The sequence below is a fragment of the Artemia franciscana genome, chromosome 5 (assembly GCF_032884065.1).
Source record: "Artemia franciscana chromosome 5, ASM3288406v1, whole genome shotgun sequence".
In the NCBI taxonomy this organism is placed as follows: domain Eukaryota; kingdom Metazoa; phylum Arthropoda; class Branchiopoda; order Anostraca; family Artemiidae; genus Artemia; species Artemia franciscana.
Window position 1 is genome coordinate 40,838,134 of NC_088867.1, and position 24,363 is coordinate 40,862,496.

At 34.3% G+C, this 24,363-nt stretch overlaps 2 protein-coding genes across 3 annotated transcripts in view; both read left to right on the top strand.

The window, feature by feature from the left end:
* Window positions 1-1,951, top strand: part of LOC136027407 (arf-GAP domain and FG repeat-containing protein 1-like) — a 78,341-nt gene extending 76,390 nt beyond the window's left edge. The window contains exon 9 of the mRNA XM_065704646.1: window positions 830-1,951. Within this exon, the coding sequence (XP_065560718.1) occupies window positions 830-895 (66 nt within the window). The 3' untranslated portion in view covers window positions 896-1,951. The remainder of the gene's footprint in view (window positions 1-829) is intronic.
* Window positions 1,952-15,452: 13,501 nt separating this feature from the next.
* On the top strand, window positions 15,453-24,048 carry LOC136027408 (uncharacterized). 2 transcript variants are annotated; one of them, XM_065704648.1, is made up of 2 exons: window positions 15,453-15,579; window positions 22,488-24,048. In XM_065704648.1, the coding sequence occupies exon 2, from the start codon at window positions 22,491-22,493 to the stop codon at window positions 23,973-23,975; it is 1,485 nt and encodes a 494-aa protein (XP_065560720.1). In that variant the 5' UTR covers window positions 15,453-15,579; window positions 22,488-22,490; the 3' UTR covers window positions 23,976-24,048. The 2 variants fall into 2 exon arrangements, with proteins under 2 accessions (XP_065560720.1, XP_065560719.1); XM_065704647.1 differs by having other exon boundaries at window positions 15,480-15,575.
* The last annotated feature ends 315 nt before the right edge of the window (window positions 24,049-24,363 follow it).

The following is a 24,363-nucleotide window of genomic DNA, read 5'->3' on the forward strand; positions in this document are numbered from 1 at the left end:
GGGTTAACAATACCTATGCAGCTAGTTGGAGATAACCACAGCTGAGAATCGTTATTGCAAAAATAGCATATAGTACTGTAAAATCCTATCAAAGATTATGTATAATAAGATGTATTGTGCATATTTAATGCCCTATTATTCCACAGATTTTAAGCAAAACTACTAACAAATCCCTCCAGTACCAGGCCACCTGAAGCCTGGCGGCCTGTGTACGCTCCTCATCCATTCCATCTTCAAAGCCTCCCTTAGACCCTCCCGAGAAGTTCCAATTTCCCTAAAGTCCTTCCTTGCGACCTCATCTCATCCCATCTGGGGAAAACCTGCTTTTTATTTGGCCCTAGATATTTGTCTCAAAAGAACGATATATGGCAAATGTCATTCTTCAGCCGCAGAACATGTCCTTAACCTTTCTTTCATTATAGCCCTAGAAAGTCAGTTTAAGCTACATTTTTCGTACAGCTTTCAAACAGAACGGTAGCTGGTAAACCAATGACGTTAAATTTGTGTTCGATTGTGAAATTTATTTTACATATTTGCCATAGAACATTTCCTATAAAATACGAAATAAAGACATCGAACCACCGTTTTTACCCGTATTTATCTCTGATTCCATGCCACTTTAGCAGTTAATACCCACAGAAGAGTGACGATGTACGGTAGACATTTTTCTTTTCTTTTCTTCGATTTTTTAATAGAAACCTAATTGCACTTGGCTGTCTTATCATCTACAATCTTTGAGCTTGTTGCTGTTGCTTCTTCAGTTTTAGTTTACTGCTGAAAGACATTAGTTCTTTTACATGAAATTGATTTAATTTCTTCTTTTTTTCAGGTAACAACGGTTGAAAGTCCCCCGCAATGGCAAAAAACAAATAAGTCGTTCAATCCATTTCTTTAATTTAAGTGATACAAAAAGGCTTGTGATTTAAGTTACGCTTATTTCCGAATTGGTTAATGGTGACCTCGTTTAATCTCTATTGGTGATATAAAATTTTCATTTCTTCTAAATTATTGGAAAATACGTTTGACTGATGATAATTAACGCATATTTTTCATAACACAAAGTTTCATGATCCTTGATTTACTGACCAGCCCAAAAGGCACGTGCGTAGAAATGGCCTATGGGGTCACCCACCTCCCCCACGCACACACACACAAGAAATTATCATGAATTTCTCGATAATATCGTAATTTTAAAAGTATTTATGAAGATCATATTGTTTTGGTATCTGAAATCCCTCCCCCCCCCCTTGAAGTGCAAACCCCTGGATTAGATTATTGCAGAAGGGCTTGGTCCTCCGCGTGTTTTTTTAATATTGTTGTGATTGAAGTGCCCTTATTTTAGTCGGTGTTTGATAATCATGACGACTTTTAAATTTTCCTTGATTGGAAAATAGTGTTCAGTTTGCAGTTTTCTCTAAATTCTTACAGACGATGGTAAGCTTTGGCCAGCATAATATCTCATATTATCATCTCATATTATCTCATAATATCATCATTTGGCTAGTATATCTCATTGGAAGTGGATTTCTGAGTAGTCCTTGATAATTTTTAAAAAGAAAACACTTGTTTACATAAACAACTAAAGAAAATATCAAGAGGAAATTTTTCAGTGCATAAAGAAGAAATTATATTTATTATATTATCATGACAAATTTCATTATATCATGAAAACATTAAATTATGAACACAATTTTCCCAATCAGAGGACGAACTTTTAGACTCTGATCTGAAACAGAGGTTAGCTGAAAATTTGCAAACTGAACCTTGCAAATTCTCAGTTCACCTCTTAATATATTAATCTTTTTTTCGAGTACCGCGAAATCTGGCTGCCAAAGGGAACTTCGAAAACCGTCAGAGCCTGTTTTTCAACGAGAGAAAGTGTGTTGCATTGTTACTTGCTTAAGCTTTTTGTTAAAAATGCGCTAAAAAGAATAAGCATTAAATTTAGGGGGCTGGTCTTTTTTTTTTTTTTTTTTTTTTTTTTTTTTTTTTTTTTTTTTTTTTTTTTTTTTTTTTTTTTTTTAAGATCAGAGCATGCTATGTACTGATTCAGATAATTATTTTTTTTTTTTACTCCGGGTGTGTTTAGATTATTTTGTATTTAACCATTGGCCTACTCCCCAGAAAATTGTGACCCATGAGGTGGGCCAGAAAATTTCGTCCTCTGAAAATGCGTCTATAACGAAGAAGGTAGAAAAAACTTGTGGGTGTTCTGGTTTTTATCAACTGATATGTGGGGATGTTGTTTTTGTGGTAACACCTTTTACGGGATGGCTGTGGAATTGGCAGTGTGACCAGCCAAAATTTTGGGGATGGGATAAGCAGATTTTACCGCCTTTTCAATGATTGTGGTTGTGATTTCAGTGAAATTTTGTAAATTGAATTATATTGGCTAGCTGGAAAGGCAGTTTGGGGGTCTCTCATATCCAAATACTTAATGCCTCTGCGTGCGACACATCTTGCTAAAAAATGTTTTGATTCACTAATTTTGTAAGAAGATAAATTTTCAGGTTGCTCACTGATTCTCAATAGCGAATAGCAAGAGGTAGAATTAAGCTATAAATAAACCTTCCGGAAATTTTTTTTGAAGAAACAGTTTCAATTTTTTGAATTACTTAATGCAATTCTCAGCTCTAATCGGATTGCTAGAACTCAGATAATGTAGCATTAATAGTAAATTTCTTTTTCGTGTCATTGATCAGGCTCTTACGATATTTTGACAATCTTACTGGCCTGTGGATAAGCAACGATAGAGGATCCCTTTATTGAGGTTGAAATATTCAAGAACGTGGGGTTTTTATTTTTGGTATGGCTTTTATTTTGATATTTTTGGTTAGGATTAGGGAGAATATGTCAGCGGCCTCTTTGAGGCGATCATTAGGTCAGACAGTTCCTCCATCCTGCATTCTAAAAAAGTTTAATAATTTGTAGAGCAATTATAACCCGAATAAGAAAAGAAAATTGTGTGTACATGTAGAGCTTATCGGGAAACTAGAGGCTCGTAAGTAGCTCTTGAGGGGCGAGCTGGTTTTTATCTTATGGGTTATTTTGTTTATTGTACTTTTTAAATAACTTTGCTGGGTAGACTTGCCGTTGTGTTTCCTTGTTGTCTAAGGGCAAGATAGTCTCAGTTGTTTAGCTTTTCCCATATGAAGAGCAGCTGGGATCCAAACAAGAGGATTTGCGACATATGCACTGATATAGACAAACATATATTACCCCGATGTATACACACCGATAAATCAATTTATCGTTACTAAATTGATAATGTGCAAACTAATAGATCGACTTTTATACACACAGTCAGTATAATTTCTTTATGAATGACGTTTCTAAAAACTATTATCTTGTTAAAGATAGCTCTTTTACTGAAATGTCCCGTGAGGAACAAAGTCTTGTCAAAAACACATTGTCATTTTGAAAGAATTTAATTTCTAGAAACAAGGTAATTTTTAGCTTGAGACTACTTAGCAAAATAGCTGTCAAGCAGATTTTTATGAAGGATCAATTGTTTAAGAAACAGTTATTACCGCGCAATTTCGCTTGCATTAAAAACATCAAGGAGCAGGTCTCTTCCATCCCCACCTGTTCAGTGCTTCTTCTTCACCCATGTCTCACGAAATCCACAGATAAATAGTATTTTTAATTCAATAATCCAAAAGTATTTTTCGTAATCATAAAGAGGTTTGAAGAAAATGCGGAGAGAGAAGGGGGGGGGATTGTGTAAATATTTTAGTCCTCAGAAGGGGCTACGGTTTCAGTAGTTTTTTCCCTGAAAACTTGGGGTGGTTTGGAAGGAGGTAGTCTACTGGTCTTCGTCTTTCTGCATCCCAAGCCATTTTCCATGTCATTTCATCTAGGCTTTCTTATGGACTAATCTTATGTTGTGTAGAATAGAGTTTGGTATTTAATTACTAGCTCTTTTTTCTAAAACTCTCGTGAAATATCTCTTAAAACATCTGGCTTGTTCTTCACATCTTAATCCCTCATCTTTTGTGTTCATAAATTACCAATTAATTTCTTTATAAGAATAACAAAAACAGTTTATTATGTAAATTTCAAAGAATTCACTGCATAATTAATTTAATCTAAATATTGCTCCTTCTCTCAAAATTAAGCCCTAGACTGATTGTAATTATTTGTTATCCATAATCGCATTTTGTCCTTTCAAATATTTCGAAGTTGACATTTCTTCAATTATTGTTTTACTCTTTGTATTGATTCGATTTTTTCTCTTATTTCACTTGTCCTTTTTTCCCATTTTTTAAAGATTAAAGTATCAGTTTTACATTGTTTCCCTGTACTAATTAACATTTTCGTGTTAATATTCTTCCATGAATTTAACTTTTTGATGTCCCCTGCAACTAAAAATCTAATCGCAAAGTGTCCTTCTTCCGCAGTGTTGAGCGGAACTGTCGTCATTAACTGATTGCCTTTCGGTTTTGCTTACCAAACAGGTAAGGCAAGAGAAGTCTTGCCTTACCTCGAACAGCTGGTCAGAAACTAAATTTTAAAATGGCAACTTGACCCAATGAATGATCAAATTACATTGATTAAATAAATCGTTTCTGGAACGCATTGTCTCATTGACTGTTGAATGAACCTTGTATAGTCAGCGTAATTGCTAATAATCTTGTTTTGTAAATAAATCCCTTCCCCTTTTTATTGCAAGAAAATATTATTGACTCAAATTGTAAATTAATTATTAATAAATAAAATTTGACGTAAAAATTCATTGGTATTCATGGTTAGTTGAAATGTTTGACTATCAGATCTCATAATATTGATCAGGCTCCTAGTTTTTTTTTTTTTTTTTTTTTTTTTTTTTTTTTTTTTTTTTTTTTATGTGAGCTTGTTTGTCTTTACTTGGCTGTAAATTACTTAAAAAGTCTTATGCTGCATACCATAAATTGTACAAAATTTGCAGAAAAACTTTTTTTATAGTACTGAACATTTTAACCAATGTTAAACACCTATTAAGGACACCAGATGCTATTACAGGGTCGATAGATACACCAGCAACATAAAAGATACTACCAAATTAAAACTTCATTTCCCAATTATTTATGTCTGCTAAAACTTAACTTATTCATACAGAAACTTCTGAATACCTTGAGAACATAGGACCAGTCGATAGAGCTTGTTTGATTTGACTGAGTGGGTTGTTTTAGTTGAGTGGGTGAGTGAGTAGAGTGTTTAGCTGAATGAGTTGACTGTTAACTTCTTTTGAAAAATGCCTTGTCAACCACTGAAACTGACTTGTTTTGACAAATGTGCCCGTCAGGAGAATTATGACAGATTAAATTGAACATGTAGGTTTCTTCTGGATTTCGTGTAGCATAGGTAAATCTTGGACTTGCCTTAATCGGGTATTTACACAAGCCCTTGTCCTCCCACATTCGACTCATTGTCTCCATTTCATGTTAATTGTCTGTTTTTTACCTGTTTTTATTTTTAATCCGTCCCCCTCCCCAAAATTCATTTCCTCGTAAATGACTGGCTAAACTACTTGGTTTTCTGTTTCCAAATACTTAATTTTTAGGAAATATGATGATCCTAACCTCTCAGTTATAATAAACATGAAACATCTTCGGAATCATTGGAGGGAGAGGGGTCATGTCATTTATGCTTGGGGTCGCTGCATGGCTCTAGTCTTTTGAAATTTCATGATTTGTTTCGCAGTTTTATGTAATTTCCATATAATTTTTCTTTTTTTTTTTAATTTTGATGAATTTACTCTCTCCCTTCTTGAATTGCTTGAGCATGGAAGAAGGTTTTGAGGTGTTATGCTGCTTGAGAAAGTCACTTTTTTCTCAAATTTTAATTGATTTAGTCACCTCTAGTGGTTCTGGTCTTGAGGTCAAATTTGAGAAGTGGCAGTCCAATTCTCTCCTCTACTGTCTGCAACTATATTCTGAATTTAATTTTTGCACAATCTTGTGTTTTGCACTTTGGAAGCTCGTATTCTTCGGGTTCGTAGTCTAGATTTTTACATGCTTCAAAAGTCATAGCTTGTGTGTAGTTATACTGTTTGGTTTAATTTTCGCCCTAACTTTTCTATTGACTTTTTTACTTTTTTTTGCCAAAGTTATTATGTTTATTTTGTGAAGTTCTTATGAAGCTGAAATTATTATTGTTTTTTTTAATCGATTGTATTTACTTTAAGTAGTTTTTTGTTATATTTGAAGACTATGGATAAATTCGTTGTTTATATCTTACAGGATTAGTATAGGTGAAAGACTAAGAAGTTAAGATTGTAAAAAAACTTGGAGGAGTTTTTTTTATTTTTTTTTATTTTTTTTACAAAACTGTCAGATTGTTGGAAGTTTATTGCGGTTTATTCAGGCACGCATGTAGAGAGTAGGTTCTATCAGGGTTACCACCACAAGTGATTTATCACTATTTCTAGTGATTTTTTATATTGCCTAAACAAAAAATTACTAAATCAACACATAAATCACTAGATTATTCATGAGAATCACTAGTCAACCAAGAAATCACTAAAATCTAGTGATTTTTTTGTTTCACAAGGTGGAAATCCTGGGCTCTATGTATTCCTGAAATTTCTTCGTTTTTACGGTTTATTCGATTTTTGTTAAATTATTTTTTTTTACCACTTTGGTAAATTTTCTTCAGATAATGTAGTCCCTGCATGCATGCCTGGCTTTATTATTTGAATTCTTCTGAGTGGAATTTGTGTTCAGATGCGATTTTTAAATGATCTTATTTTACTTTTTTACTTTTCTAAACTAAAATGTTTAATTACTGCAAGCTTTTGAAAAGTCGTACTTTAGACATAGGAGGTATTTTTGGTGCTATATTTATTTCCTCTGCTTTTTCAATTATTTTTATTGTATCATGATGGATTAAAATTTTGAACTTGTCCAGTGTCTTTTTCCAGTTGAAAAGGTTTTCTTTTTCGGGGGAACGTGGGGAGTAGCTGGGAAAACTGGGTGTTTGTCCCAAGAAGGGAAAAGAAAAAAACTAAATGCTAGGCATGATAAAAGTTTTGGTCCTACTTTGGTAAATTGTTTTCTGGGGCAGGAATATTATCACGTTATTTATTTTTAATTAGCTTAAAATCGACATTGAATACATTAAGTGGAATAGCTGCTTTGTCTGTTTTCTTTCCTTTTTTTTCGTATATCAAGCATTATGACGAAAAACCTAATGACTCATATTACAACTCAGATCTGACGGTATTTACGACTCGGTTTTACAGGCAAAAAGACGTTAGTTATTCAAAGCTCTTTCCACTCCTTGAAAGTTTCACTCCAAGTTTCTTGTTTTCTCAAACCCTCGGACAAATACTAAACGAACTTCTGCATGTGTCAAAATGAGCATGAGTACGGCATGAAATTGTCTTGGTTTCATATTCGGTGTAGCTACGTACAATCTGACAATTTGAGATACCTCTATATATTTTTTTAATGCAAAATCCTACCTTCTTCTGAGCTTTGGTGGGTAGTCTAGTTCGTGGTGTCATAAATAGTTTCTAATCCGCGGTGTCATTGATATTTCACGTATCGATTCGAGTATCGATTCATACTCGCTTTTCAGTCTATGAGACTTTCAGTCTCATAGACTCGCTTTCAGTCTATGAGACTTTCTGCCCCTACTATTTGGGATTATGAGCTCTTGACACCATGGAATACACCTCACTAAGGACGCCAACGGGTATTACAATTATTGGAGCCTAAACACTTTACCTATATGGCTGGCTAAGAATCTGCTGTTTTAGCCGTTTTTCTCACGTGATTAATGAGGTGTTTTTTTTTTTTTCGAAGCTTGTGAGACTTCCTGGTTCTTCTACTGGAGGTTATTAGTTCTTGACACTACGGAATGGACCGTTTTACCTTATATATTACCTACCGCAACACCAGGATTTTTTTCCAGAGTAATAATCAAATGAAATGAAGACAACTACTAAAAAGGGCTTACTTCAAAATCAAAGGCTTATTGTAGAAAAAGCCAAGACAGATAGTCTGAGTTAGTAAGAGGAAAATCTGGCATAGGCACTTTTTAGCATTGTATAAAAATGATGTCATTGCAAACAGGGTCATTCGCAAAATAATGAACTTCCGGATTATTCACTAGATTATTTTCAGAGAAATTTCACTGAAAAAGTTCATTCAAAGTCTTGATGTAAATTTCCTTCTTTAATCTTGTCCAAAAGTTAAGTAACTTTCCAGTGAAGGTGGCAAGGTTTTCCGTGTCTTCTAATTGCAAACGAAATGTTGAGTTTATAGTTGTTCACTTGGGTTGTCTCATTTCCCCATGTATACGATGTATTTTCGACGTAACACCTTAAGTTAGCTATTCTTTTCTTAGGCCACACTGGTGTTCTATGACCAACAAATAAATTTGGGGATAAATCCATTTGTTTAGACGAGGTGAAAAAACAGGTAAAAAAGTTCAGATATTTCGATATACAGCGATCGCCGTCAAATACCCTAGAGACCAATTTCTGGTAAATTGTACTGAATGCTTTTTCTGAAAACACCTTTGGCCGTTGGGGACTGCTGATTTGTCGAGCTGTGTGATGCAATTGTTATGTTTCAGGTTATAAGATTGGCACAAAGCTGGTTTGTTTTCAATAGTTGCCATATATCTCTTCTTGGCTGAAATGGATTAGATATTAAAGAATCAATAGTGGAATAAATTAATCGCGTTAATTGAACGAGGAATAAAACTTCCTTATACTGGATAAGATAGGCTAATTTTCTTCGCCCGTTCTGCAAAAATAGAAGACTTGACACAAGGAAAACTTATTTCAAAAATGCCCCTGACTGGCTCCAAGAATTTTCTTTGCATGAATCATGTTACGCTGAGAGAATTGGTAATACAAAAAACAAATTGTATGTTTCGTTGTATTTATCTGTTTTCGTCGCTTCTGGTACAGAATAACTATAAGGGCTCTAGCTCTAAGCAGTACAAGCATAGTACGATTCATTGAGAAAGCTGATCTCGACGTGCGGATCGGTTGAGCAACAAAATTAGGATGCTTTTTTCTTGCATAATTAGTAAAAAAAAGTATATAGAGCGCGAATCTGGGCAGTAACTTCCTTGAATAGCATCCCTGGATTTCCCGCACGCTCTAAAATTTACGTCATGATGGAAAAGTGACTTGAAAACCTCAAGACTCATTAGAATGGCACTGGTCTTTCCTGAATTTTTGGTCTTTTTAAGAAAAACCTCATGGAAGAATTAGTCAAGCCATCTATTGCTATTAGACAGCTGTGTCAAAAGTTGAGAACTTTGAGTATCTTTTCTCCTCTTGTCAAGTTCACTTCGACAGGTTAGATTTTTTGTTTCTTTTTTAGCACTGAGGACGACTTGGCAGAGGCCTTTGTCGTAATATTTGCTTGTTTTTCGTCTTCATGTTTTGCTACTGACTGACAAAATCCTTGTTTTCTCACCTATTTGATTTTATTTTTCATTTATTGTATCCTTTCCTTTCTTGGTTTCATACATCATGTATAGCCAGTGTGGTCTTAGAGTGTATTTTAACCCACCCATATCCGCGATTTTCTGGCTCTGGTTAGGGATTTAAAGATTATGCACGGTAAACAGGTATAACCTTTAAGATTGCTAATTGGTAAAAATCCATTGTCAAACTTCGCCCTTACGTAAGCGTCTTGTTTCCAAGTAATTTAACTTCGCGATTACCTTTTCACCAAGTGATTTAGAAGAAAGTGAGATTGAAGTGCTATAGGAAAAGATCAGTGTGTTAAAAAGGATCTCTCAGTTGCTCGGGCAGAAATTGCAGTATTACCGTTGGACCTCACCAATGCAAAATCTTATAGCAATACGTTGGAAAACCACAGAATATCTCATCAGTAGCGTACAAAAATCCGCCTGTAATTTCCTCCCTATCTTCAGAAGTAACTGACCCCTCGCAATCCAAACGGAACCAAAAAACCATTTCAATTCATACCGCTGATAGGCAATAATCCTCTAATATCAGACCCAACTTCTAATGATTTAAATACCTCATTGCAAAGCTCAGGTCATGATGGGATTAATTACGGTTGCGAAGTATGCTCGTATTTTTTTGCTGATGCAAGCGTGAACTATGTCACTGTCCAAGTGCCAATAAGCTCCATTGAGAAACTTTATCTAAGTGCCGCGCCAGTATCAAGCCCGAAGAACACTCATCAGCATACAGGAGTAAATATGAAAAAGGCGTCCAAATTCAATACGACCTGTTATTATTTTAATGAAAGTGGTTTTTGTAAGAACAAGGAAAAGTGTTGTTTTTTGCATATTTGTCTGCGTTATATCTCGAAAACTTGTAGTTATATTAAGTGTAGTTTTGATCACGTTGACCTGTGTTGTCTTTTATCATGTTTTGACAGAGAATGTATTTTCGCACATCCACATTACGGTATGTTCAAAAGAAGCAGCTATAAACAAGCAATACGAAGGGAAAATGTTGTTCTTAATCCTCATATTAATCGTTCAGAGCCTTTTAATAATTTTAATATTTTAAGCAATAATTCCAAAATCGAGTTGGTGCCAAAAAACTTGAGGCGAGGGGACAATCTGCCTCCTCGTTTGAAATCACGCTATTGGACCCCTTCCTCGCGGATTAGAAGGTCTCAGCATGTATATCCAGTTCCTCCTGCAGCTCTCCCCTTTCCCGCCACCCCTCTGATCCTCCCTCTAACACTACATATATCCTTCCTAAAATATCCACCTCCAGCGTTGCGACTACAACCCCCGACGTCCACAAGGAAAATATCTGCCCTTTCCCAGCACCTTACGAAACCCCACCCCCAGCCCATTCGTTTTATCCCTCGGCAAACCCCCTTTTATCCCTACAATGTCAAAGTGACTCAGGTCTGAGACTTTTTGCATTTAATAACTGTCTTGTAATAAATTCTAATTGTTCTCCTCAACCTTCGTCCATATCCTTGCCCGTCCCCCCACCTCCAAATCCCCAAGGCAAATACTTCTCTTGCCCTTCTTCTCCAAAGCATAATAAAATTAAATTAAAACCCCACCCAGGAAATTCTTAATCCCATCAAGTTTCCCTGGCGCGATTCCCCAATCGGTTTGTTTTTCCTAAACTTCTAGTTACTAATGCTGAAAGTCTTAATTTTGAAAAGCTTACTAAGCTTGAGGTGCTGTCAGTATCAAACTTGATACATATTTTAGCTGTTACTGAAGTCCAATCCCATGACCCAGGGTCCCTACGTCTGACAAATTATTCAGAGTTTATTAAACTCAGTCCTTCAGACCACCCACTCGGGAAAAAAGGTGGCGGAGTTTTGTTTTTTTTTACTAAGAGTCACCTTTACCCAAAGGTTATTTGATTCCCTAGCTTATCCGAGTATGATGAAATCCTCTGGATAAGTGGCAAATTTTTATAACACCGACGACTCGGGGAAATATCTCTCTTGATATTATTTTAACTAATATGTACATTTTCACAGCCCTCCCTCGACTTTGCCCCCATTAGATGGGAGTTATCATCATTCCATTGTTTTGTCCCCCTCCTCAAATTTTAAGCGTTATTTCTCAATAGCTTATAGCACTTACCGCCCTCTTCAAAATTCTGGTCTTCTTTCTTTTGGTATGTGGCTGAATACTGAAGATTGGTCTGACATTTGTAGTTTACAAAACCTTGATGAGAAAACGGCCACGTTTCATAAAAAGCTAATTGATAAATACCAAATTTATTTCCCAGAAAAAAGATTTAAAAGGTGCTCAAGTGATGAACCCTTTATTAATCGAACAATAAAAACACTAATTAGAACCAAATTGGAGCTTTTTAAAAATGGTAAACTCGATGAAGCCAATTTACTAAGAAAATCAATCAAAAGAGAAATTCGTAAATTGGCGCGATCGTACTACAAAAATAAGATCGAAGAATTGTTCACTAATAAACAAAAAACTGGTATTCCAAAGTTAAAAAGCTATGCGGCAGGAGTCTTGACCAGCTTAATTTCAACTTACCAGAGCCCCCTGATGTTGCCACAAATAATCTAAATAAATTTCTCGCTTCCATTGTCCAGAGCCTTCCAGCATTGTTCATCCAATCATCAACAGGAGCCCCATCCCCTTCTTTTCCGACTGTTTCCTCGTCTGAGATAGAAATAAGAATTGACAAACTAAGGAAAATAAGTGTTTGTCCTTTGGATATCCCGTTTCCTCTTATTAGTGCCTTCGGTGACTGCCTTTCTAAGCCATTGTCTTTCCTGTTTAACGAAATTACTAAGTCTGGGCAAATTCCAACAATTTGGAAACAAGGTTTCATTACCCCTTTGAAAAAGAAAAACGGAAAGCCTGGCTTTGAAGGCGTTCGACCTATTACTCTTACTCCTATTTTCTCAAAATTGTATGAAGGATTCCTTGTAGATTTGCTAAAGAAAAAAATCCTACCTCATACTGACATGAAGCAATTCGGAAACCTAAAATCAACTTCTACTTCCCACAACCTTGTTTCTCTTATTGACCACATCGGGAAAATCCTCGAAAAGCCTAATTCCTGGTTAAACTTAATTTCCACTGACATTCAGAAAGCGTTTGACCTTGTTAACCACAATATTTTAATTGATAAATTAGTTATCGAGTTCAATATCGATCCCTTACTGGTAAAATTGGTTGCCTCCTTTAAAAAAAATAGATCACAGGTGGTTTAATACCAGAACCATTGCTCAAACCCTCTCCCCGTCTACAATGGCATACCCCAAGGTACTCTCCTAGGCCTCCTCCTTTTTTCAGTCATGATCAACAGCCTCGCGAAGGAAAGTCCTGACCGATGGAAATTTGTTGTTGACCTAACGATTGTTGAAAGTTGCTTCAGAAATTTAATAAGCGACCCTATGAGTATCCTCAATGAAGTTGGAGGTGATACTTTGGACTTAGACATGACAGTAAAGTCCATGTCTCTAAGTCCATGATAATGCCGATTTGTTTCCTCAAATCCTCGCCCTGTTTTCTTAATTCTATCCCGCCTGAAATGTATGTGTCCTCGTTTAAATAACTTGGTGTCACAATTTCTTCAAATTTTAAGTGGGTTATTCACGTTAACGACATCATCCATAAGGTCAATGTGTCTATCACCCTCCTTAAGCTCCTAAATAAGTATAGCGTTTCCCCTTCTCACTCCTTAAGGATGTACACGTCTTTTGTCCGCCCGCATCTTGAATATGCTTGTCCAGTTTGGCACCCTGGCATCTCCCGTGAAAAATCAGACAAAATTCAGTAAATCCAAAAAAGAGCCTTGCAAATAATTTTCAAAGAAGGCAAGACGCCTTACTCTCTGCTCCTAAAAAAAATTAATTTGGAAACCTTTGAGCGAAGGAGGGCGTCGTTGTGCCTCCGTTTTTCAAAAAATGCGATAATGAACCCTCGGACGGCAAGTATTTTACCCAAACGTCACTCCCCATCCAGATTACGACTGCCTCGAGCTGTTTCTGAGCCCATCTCAGTTTTGTCCCCCATTCGCTGCGTTACTTCCAGATATGAAAAAACTTTTTTACCCATTCATCACAGAAGAAATGAATAAAATATCCAACTAGTTTCTCCCCCTTTTTTTTATTGTAGTGTCTTTTTCTGACTTGTATTTTATTCAAGTTTAGTTTGACCGGTTTTTTTCTTTTTAACTTTTTAATTAGCTTATTACAGTTTATGTATTGACTCATAATTGATTATTCATTATGATTTTTATTTTTCGTTGTTGTTTCTTGCATTGTTAGTGCAACCATGTATTTTGTCAACTCCGAAGTCCGAATTCGGCCCTTTGAGGGTTTGTGATAGATATCTTTTTGAAATAAATATCTTATCTTATCATTATAGTCTACATATCCTAGTCTTATATATCCCTCAAGAGGATTTGTCTTGCAAACAGTTCCTTTTTATTTATTTAAGACCGAAAAGCCTGTAATGACAATTTAGTTCTTCATTTCTGGTTAGACCTCTTTGGCCCTGACTCGTAGGAATTTTAAACCAGCAGGGAAACAATTTTCGACTATTTTAGTTCCAAAAAAGTGTTGCGAAATGATCTTAAAACTCAAGATCTATGAAATAATTTCAATAGTTTACATAAGATACATGTTTACTTGCATCCTTGCTACATGTTACATGTTTACAATAGTTTACATTTTTTTTCATGTTTTTTTTTTCCAAATTTCCTCCAACTTAAAAAAGACCTCCCTCAAAAAAAGGCTAAGCCTATAAGGTACTTGCTTCTTTCTGATACCAAAAAATTCATTCTTGTTTCTTTTTTAATCCAAATACTAAAAGACTAAATATGGGGAGGTTGGAAAGTGGACTGTATCACTAAAGTTAAATAAACGCATAAACGGCTGACAGCCTTGAAAAAAATAAACATTTTCAAAGGTGATTCCATACTTTCAATCGCATCATCGGTGAACTGAAAATCATTGTATAGTATTTTCTTCTGTGGTGTCCTCAGAATCGTAGTGGTAAATGGCCGTAGTATCGCAATACGCAAAGACTCCTCTTTTCAGGATCTAGCATGTACTGGACAAAGTCTTTTTTAAATAGATAATAGCTTTGAAAGCCTTTCCAGAACATTAAAGCTACATCTGAGAGAAGGCCTAAATTCTTTAAAAGTTATACATCTTGATCATCTCGAATTATTCACGGTTAGTCAAAATCCGTTTTTTTTTTTTTTTTTTTTTTGCAAAATCAAAGAGTTTTTTGCCCCAATACCAATAAGTGACAAAGACTCCCCAGCACTGCTCAAAGCATTCTTTTTAGGTGACAGATTTGTGTTGCAAATACTTCTTAAAGTGAAACAATTCTTGTCTTGGCAATAAGATATGAAAGAAATGTGTATTATATGGGACAGCCGTTCAAATGGGGAGACGACCAGGCAAGCTGCCCCCAAATGCCGTGGCTTGGGGGTACTACAGCTGGGGGGTTGTCCGCTTTGGTCATATTTTAACTGCGATCCCGTATTTGTGCTTACATTTGGGATGGGAAGGGACACTATAATTAATTTCGACCTAGGAACCACCAACCTTATGAACGGCTCTGATTATACGAGTAATTAATTAAACAAAACCAGTCGATAAAAATGACCAGAAGGCCAACAAAATTTACTGTCCTTAACCTCAGAAATTTTTACAAATTTTATTACACAATTTTTACAAAAATCATATCTCAAAAATCTCGTTCATCCTGCACGAGCCTTTCATATCCAATATCTTTAATATAGTGCCTACTATGTCGATGATTTCTGAAGCTGTCTCTGTCTCCCACTCTGATGACGATGCTCTTTGCCCACATCAAAAAACACTTAATTATTTAGTCTCAATGCAGAATGCCTCTTATTTCGTAAGGAAAACTGCATTAAACTTTTTACTTTAGATAAACGAAACATACCCCTTTCCTATAATTTTCAAGAAGAAAGCAGTCGAGTTTTAAGTTGTAAGTTTTGATCATTTAGTTATTTTTTTTCAAGACTTAGCAATTTTATTTGAAATTAACGGCAACGTAGATTACGACAATAGTTGTCATTAGTATAAATTTAAACATCCAAGGCATGCTCAATTGCTCATGGGGTGATCTGGGGACTACTCGAAAAACGCTAAAATATTGTGGGTAAATATTAGTGATTATCCTCCTCTGAAGAAAACCTATTAAACAAATAAAATTAGAAGCATTAATTTTCCTGTTTATTGCTAATTCTGACATATGGTTGGTAAAATTCTAGTTCAGTGGTGTCTTTTCAGGAAACTTTTGGGAACCTACCTACCTCCACTCGTTCTCCCTCTAGAGGGCCCTGGCCTTCAAAAATATGTGTTATAAAAGTGAAACCTTGCAAAATAGGCTAGATCTTCTGCTTGAATGAAGTACAACAAGATTGTTTTCAGCTTCACAACTTTGCTCAATCCCAATTTTCAAGATTTTAAAGATATGCAAATACATTTCCTAAATTTTGAACAAAATATTCAGAATTCTACTCAAATAACAGGAATTGCATTTTCAGAACTAAACGCAGAGAAAAAGTGGTAAATTTATAGCAAACAGTATTACTGGCTTTTGTATAAGGTGAATATACCACTTGATGCCTGTTTTTATGCTCTTTACAAATATAATTATCACTTCTACCAGAAATTCAGATTTAAGCACTTTTTGACCTCTTAAAAATAACCTAAATATGGGGTATAAAAAGGCTTAAAACATTGGTCTCAAACTTTATAACATTGGATTCAAACTTATTGTTTCATTATAAATCCATTTTTTTTAATGTTATATTATCTACAAGCACTGATTTTCCACAATTGAATTGGATAAATAAATTTTATCAATGTTATGGTGTTTTCTTCTTCCTTGTCACCAAAATTTCAATTAAAGCATACATTTCTGGTTGTTTTTTACAAAATAATAGGATATTTGAAATTGCAAATCTGTAACAGTTTAGAAGCAAATTAGGGCTATATATTTGCACATCAGGGGGGTTGGGGTAAAGCATAGCATATATTAAATATGTAGACTAACCATTGCTGTATTTAATATAGTTAAATTTATAGCAAACAGTATAACTGGCATTTGTAATAGACAGCTTTCATATTTTTGACCAAAAATGTGTGCTTTATTTAAAATTTGATGTCAAGGAAGAAGAAAATGCCATAACATTGATAAAATTTATTTATCTAATTTAATCATGACAAATCACTACTTGTGGATAGTATAACATTAAAAAAATGGATTTATAATGAAACAGTAAGTTTGAGTCCAATGTTTTAAGCCTTTTTTATACCCCATATTTAGGTCATTTTTAAGGGGTCAAAAAGTGCTTAAATCTGAATTTCCAGTAGAAGCAATTGTTATATTTGTAAAGAGCATAAAAAAAGGCATCAAGTGGTTTATTCACTTTGTAAAAAAGCCAGTAATACTGTTTGCTATAAATTAACCAAAAAAAGCAACTGGTAACTGAAAATGTAGGTGAATTTTAGGGCTCTCTAGAGGGAGAAGGAGTGGAGGTGGGTACTTTAAAATACCTTCCCAGGATATACTTTAGCCTGTAGACTCATCCCTGAAAGTTTCATTTTCCTAACCTAACCTCTTTCTGAGATAGCAAGAAGTCACTCAACTAGAATTTTGCTGGTTATTTTTCTTATCCCCCACAATCAGCTATATTGGGTCTGTTAAAATTCTAGTTTAGGAAAACAAAACTTTCAGGGGTGGGTCTACACACTAAAGTAGCCTATGTCTTTGGAAGGTATTTTGAAGTATCTAGCTCCAAATCTTCTCCCTCTAGAGGACAGTGACCCTTGATGACCTTTCAAAGTCTTTGTTATGTAAAAGTGAAACCTTGCAAATCTTCTGCTTAAATGAAATACAACCAAACTGTTTTAAGCTTCACAGCTTTGCTCATTCTGAATTAAAGAGGTTTCAAAGATCTACAAACACATTTAAAAAAAATTGTTGATATGGCTAAAAGTTCAACTTAAATAACAGGAATTGAGTTTTTGGAACTAAAGCCAGAGAAAAAGAAAGTGAAAACTTAAAATTAAGGTAAAATATTGTTTGATCAAATTCTCAATAGGTCAAGTCACCTGTTAAGTAAGCAAATTTCTAAGACTTAAAAATCAGAAGAATTTTACCCAAATCTTTATCTTAGATGAAGAGACATTTCCATCTTCCAGCCTACATAAATATAACTGTAAATAAACTATAAGAAGCTTACTCTTGGAGCTAAAGCAGTTCCAAAAATAGAAAGAAGACACTTTGCATTGAATCATCATTATATTAGACTTTTAGTACCATTAATTTGATTAAATATATATTTGTCAAAAAATTGCTAAAGAACTGATACAAGCAGAGAGAAAATCATGCAGTATCAGATTTTTAAACAAATTGAGACTTACTTTAAATTGCAGCTTGAAGCAATCTAAGGATTTTCCTTGTAGAAACTCCAGAGTTCATAATACATGACAGATAGTTGAATATGTACACTTGACTAGTGGTTTGATGTTGCTGATTTGAGTGCTTCCCAGTTGTACTTCCATTCTTTTGTTGACCATTTGTTGTCAAGATGGTTCTTAAAGTTGTTTGTGATTTGGAGATGCATATCATTGAATGAAAAGAACTATATACAAATAATAGATAATGCTACTTATGTATTATATTGACCTCATTTGAGAAGTTTGCTCTGTTTATATGAGAAAAACTACATTGCTTTTATACCTTAGTTAAATATTTAATATAATTTGTTCTGGGTGGCCTGCTTTCCATAATTTTCTTCTGTAGTTTTCATAAGTTTCTTGCTAAAATATTATATTTTCAGCATATTTTGGTATATTTCATTTGAATTAAAACTTTACTTCTTGAGTGGGGTTGCTATAATACATAAGTACGAAATAATAACTAATTGGAGCATAATTCACCCGAAGCCAGTACATCATCATAAAGCTGTGCAAATTTCTTTTTATATACATATCAATGTCACCACTCCTTGAATGCCTCACAACATGCTGCTTTGAATGACTCCTCCAAAAAACAGGAATTAAAATGAATAATTGCAACAAAAATAAAAAAAAATAAACAAAGAAATTTAGTGTGACTAAATGAATGATACCCAGAAATAACAGAAGTTTAATGTAGCAAAGGAGCTAGAATTTAAACAAACAGTGCTTACTTTCCAACTCCATAGATAGCATGTAATTTTGGTTAGGTGATTTTAGTCACAAAATTTTGGGCAGATTGGTGACAACAATGTATATAACTCACCCCCTCCTCTCTCCAAGTTAAATTTCAAGGTTCTCTGCCCCCCCCTAACACTGTAAAAGTTTCTACTTGATCTTGCAGGAATCAACTTAGTTGTTGAGGTTTCATATATTTGCTATTGGAATTCCCTGTACAAGGTAGTTTCATTGGGTCAATTGCAAGACATTTAGGCCCCCTATCCCAAATCTACTGTCTACTTGGCCCTCAACACTCTTTGAAAGTTTCAACTTGATTTTCATCTCCAATGAAATTGCATATATTATGTTTTGATGTTATTTCAACACATCATACCTATTGATTTATATTGGTCCATAATAGTGAATATATTTTAATTGTGACAGGATCCTAGAGTACATAACCATTGTTGTAGAACAGAAGCAAAACTTGTTAAGCCTCTCCCCTTAACATAAATCTAAAGTTTGCTTGCCCTTCCTTCTCCAATAAAACCTGAGGTTTCAACTCTATCCTCTATGCTGTTCTCAAGACATTGAAAGTAGTCTGTTTTGATAGTGTCAACACATGTAGCAAAACTTGACAAACACCCCCTCTCAAACTCTCTGAAAGTTTCACCTGAATAACCCAAGCCATTCTTTAGATAATGCAGACAACACATTGTGAAAGCAAAGTCTTTTGCTCTATTCAGGCAGGCTTTTTGCTTCAGGAATAGACCTTTGTGATTTAAAAAAAAATCTTAATCAAGTGAATCATGAATCAATGATCCCAAAGTGAATCAATGATCCCAAAACTAAATCCTAGATGTAGAGAATGGGTAATTTGTATGCTTAGGGATGTTTCCTCTGGGTCTACAGGGCTTGTGCTGATTCTTTATTTTTATTGAGGTCTACTCAATAAAACCTTCAAATATTTTGGTTTTTGAGGAATATAAAATTCTTTCAATTATTTCTCTCCTACTTGGTCAAATCAGTTCACAATCCTTGAAAGGTGTCAGTAGTTCATTACCCCTTACTAGATCTGACAACTCTACTTGTCAATGCTGTGGTAACGAGAGCTAAGGGATCCCTTTCCTTGTATAGACCAATGATGACAAATCTATGACAGTTGTTTCAGTCCTGACATGCATGCTTATTTTGGTGATGCATGTATTTAAAGATACAATTTTGTAATTTGCGATTTACTAAAAAAAAAAAAAAAAACGTTAACATTCTATTTAAAAAAAACTAATAATTAAAAAAATTACTAATACTTCCAGGATTGGACATAATCATTCTTCTTTTACTAGTTTTTTTTTTGGTAACCTTGGTTACTGTAGCTCTTTCTTTTTTTGTTTTTGTTTGATTAATAAAACCACACTATTCAAAATGCATGTCTGTTTTGTTGTTGTGCAAATAATATTCATTCCTTGACTTATTGTTGTAAACTTTATTTGAGTAAAGTGCTGGGAATGCAATATTTTTCAGTATAGCACAAATTATATATCAGAAATTAAGATCTAATAAATGGTTCTTAAGTTAAGAACCATATCTGTATAGGAATGTAAGGCTCTTTAGTGACATCTCTGTTAATATGACTAAATTTAACTCTAAATTACAAGTTCTGGGTAAAATTATTAAGGTTATGTTTAAGTACATCAAATCATTTGAAAATAAAATTAAAGATAACAAGTAAGAAACCAAAATATATAATATTTTGAAATATATAATATATTTAGTATCTGAGTAGAGATCAGCATTCTCAGTCATATGATAGCCTAATAGTTCTTCACCCGCTTGCTCTTGCTTATATTTGTCTCTTTTTATTTTTAATTATGGTAAAAGAAAGGAAGTTCATCGCCTTTATTTTAAATGTGCAAAGTATTTTATGGAACTGCCAACACAAACAAGTAGCTCTTCTTCAGAGAAAGGATAAATTTGTAAGCCCAGATGTGGTTATTGAGAAGCGTATTTCTGTTCATCTCATGTTCATAATTGTCAAAGTTTTTTTTTTCTGTTGTTTTTTTTTTCGATTTTTACTCTGTCTTTTCTGGGCCCTGCCCATTTTTGTTTTTGACAGGTCATAAATAAAATGATGATGGATAAGAAAACTTTTTTTTTTTCGGTTTTAATTTTAGCTTTTTATAAGACATTTAATAACATATTTTAAATTATAAAACACATTTTAGAATTAGTGTCAATTACAGTGTCAGTTTGCTTTTTATAAGAAAACATAATGTTCAAATTAAAAGATTTAAGTGTTTTCCTTGTACAAAAAAAAAAAAAAAAATAAATAAGACCATGTTAAATGGAGACCATACTTCTGTACTAAAATATAATCAACTCATTCAGGGGAAATTCAGAATTTCAGGGGAAAATTAAGCCAGTTTAAGAGCCTAGGATAGGTAATGAAAACAATTAAACATCTAATAATTTTGATTATATTTCTTTAGAATTAAAGGATTTTCATTGCATGGAAATTGACAATTTAGAGACGCAATAGGCATATTTTCAGAATAGCATTTGGGTTCAAGGATTTGTTGAGATAAGATGAGTGGTTGAATTTATGGAACACAATAGCAATTTTTTCATTCACATATTTTTGTGTGACATTATTCTCAGCATTAAATAATATTAAAACGAACAAAGGAAATATGTGAACATGTGAAGTCAGTGACTCTGGCTTGAATTTGAAATGTACCAAGTATAAGCCCAAATTAGAAGATTTAGCAAAAAACTGCAGCACCAAAAAATCACCAATAGGCTTATTATTCCATTTTTGTATTAATGTACTTACAAATATTACAAATATTTCTACTTTTTAGCCTTTACTTTTTGTGATGTTTGACACACCGCTAAACTAATGTTTTGCTTAGTACCTTTGGCACCAAACTCAAAACGTGCGCTATTATCCATATAGACTGACGAAATATGGACTACCAAAAGAAATACCAACTCTTACCTCCTATCAAATTTAGTTGATATTTGGCAAACTGCTCAGTTAGGTCTTGTGATGGCAAGACCATGGGAGCAACCTACCACATAAATTTCCGAAAAGAGAACAGACCACCACAGAATTAAAGAATGTGACAACAGCAAGAATAGAAAAATCTTTTATTTTTCTTTTCCCTGTGAAGGTTGGTTGAATAGATATAGACCTCCAAAAACTAGGACTAGGACGCAAGCTCTAACTTTTCATCAGAATTAGTCAATATCTAACAGCTTCTTCTGCTACATATTCTGATGTTGACAATTCACAATTTTGAAATCTGTGATTTTCAAGTCTACATTTCAATAATTATTTTCCAGAAGCGTGGAGGAGATTCAGATTTCTCAATCAAAGAGCTTGCAGGAATAATTTTATACTCCATCCAAATTTACTTTAAAAAAACTATATGAAGCTTATTTTTGACGTTTGGGCGTTTCCCTTCGTTTTTATATTATCCAACAGGCGAGAAGCCATTTTACATCTGGAAAAGAATGGCTGGAGTTTATTCCTTTGACTAATGGAAAATGGGCTAGATGTCCATTTCACCCTTGTGAGTGTACCTGTGTCAATATCTTTATTTTTCTGTTAGCTTGTTGCTTGTTTAGTGAAAAGGGGACGGGATCTATAGTTCCCCAGTTAGGTATGTGTAAAGAAGATGTTGTTTATTTTTCATTTGTTTACACAAAAAAAACAATGTGTAAAATTTTGTTGCAGAATGTGTAAATTCTTGTGTAAAACAATAAAGAGAAATATTGATTTAAAATATGAATCAGTCTCCAAATTGAGGAAATTTCCAGGCATTAGTATTTGTTCCATTTGATGGACAACTATAGCTGATGTTTTTTTTCTATTTTTAGATTATGGAACCATTAAGTAGATTACGCAACAATTTTGAGACAGATGAACAATGGAACATGCGGGAACGGTTTTTGACATTACACTGGGATACATTTCCACGTAATCAACTAATATGTCTATCTCGGGCATTAGTGAATGTACACTTTCTTGGATGCACCTATCCTGATGATTTCATGAAAATTTTGCTTGAAATGGGAGATGTAATATTGGCCGAATTTAGGGCAAAATCTCGAGGAAAAATACATCGAATTTTTGCATCTACTAGAAATGCTGCTGAAGTTAAAGTGACAAGAATCATGCCCACCTATGGGGCAAATTATAGCAATAGAAAGAAACTTTCACAGCACAAAAATTTGATAAGCTATGATGTTTTACCAGCTACTACCGAAGCTGAAGTAGCAACATCCAAAACTGACTGTAGGAGAAAAACTAATGATATAAAGGAATTTTCAAAAAGTAAAGGATTGGAAAACCATGACAATCCAAAGATAAATGTGACCAATGATCAGGCAAGATTTGAGAAATTCCCCGTCTACAAAGGTTTAAAAAACCATGATATTTTCCCACAAAATCTATCTGAAATTGGCTCAAAAGAAAATACTTTGATTAGTATTGATTATTTCCCTACTGATTGCCCTTATTTGAAAGATTTCATCATTTTTGAACAGACACATGTAGTTAGATCATCAGAAAAGCAAATACTTTGTGCATCAGCTAGAGCTGGGAAATTCAATTTTTTTTTTACTAGAAGTGTTGTTGATGATGGGCAGATATGTAATGTTTTTATTGATGAGTATCAAGTGTTCTCAGCTAAATTTACTTTTAAAGCAACTAAAATTCGTGCTAGAACTTACATCTATGCTTACAAGTACTTAAAGAAACATCATTTCACTGTACGCCATACATCTGGTGTGACTGATTGTGACATAATTTCAAAACGGGATGTAACTAGTGTACAAAAGTCTAAAGAAGAGGAGGGAGTAAATACGAGGGAAAACAAAGATTCAAGACAAAGGACAGGAACTGGAAAGGGAGAAGAGCTTCTGCGCATGCTTGGATGGCAAGGTGGTGGCCTTGGTAAGAATGGACAAGGTATTGGAGCCCCAATTGAGGCTGTGCCTGTTTCCGGGCGGAGTGGCTTGGGCTTCAGTGTTCCTCCAAAACCTACCTTGGAAGTAGTACAAAAATTAAAAAAAGACGTTCGCAAATATTTAAATGATTATATTGCTTCTGGTTCAACTAGAAATTTGAAATTTTTGTCTGAGTTTTCATCTCAAGAAAGAATAGTTATTCATATTGTTGCTAGACAGCTAAAATTGCATACCAAGTTTATTGTTTCAGAAAACAACAAAGGGCTTATAGTTAGTCGTACAGTCAAATCTTTGGCCCCTAAGTCCCTTGTTGATGTTGTGGATTTTTGGAAAACGTCAGGATGTGTGCATGATCCTAAGATACTGGTAATCCCTCCTACGTCAGATATGTTGTAGTTTTTTATTTTCGATTGAATACATTTCTGATTTCTATAATGATTTTTCAAATAAAAAGACGCTTTTCTTTCCAGTTTCATAAATTCACCAGTTTTTTTCTCTACTAAAATTTGCCTGTTTTGACAATTCCCCCCCCCCCCATCAAAATAATTTTATGTGTAGGTTTTACCGTCTATGCTTCATAAATTACAGCTGAGCTAGGGAAATTCTCTCCTAAGGTTGCCCCAAATTGAAATTTTACAGATGTGTATTGTGATGTACTTTTTTGAACTCAGGCAAAATCTTGTAATATATGGTCCAATCCCACCATCTTAGTCTCTAAATAAATGAATTTTAAGAGTTTAACAATTGAAAGACAAATAAGACATCGCCCAAAACTATGCTTTTT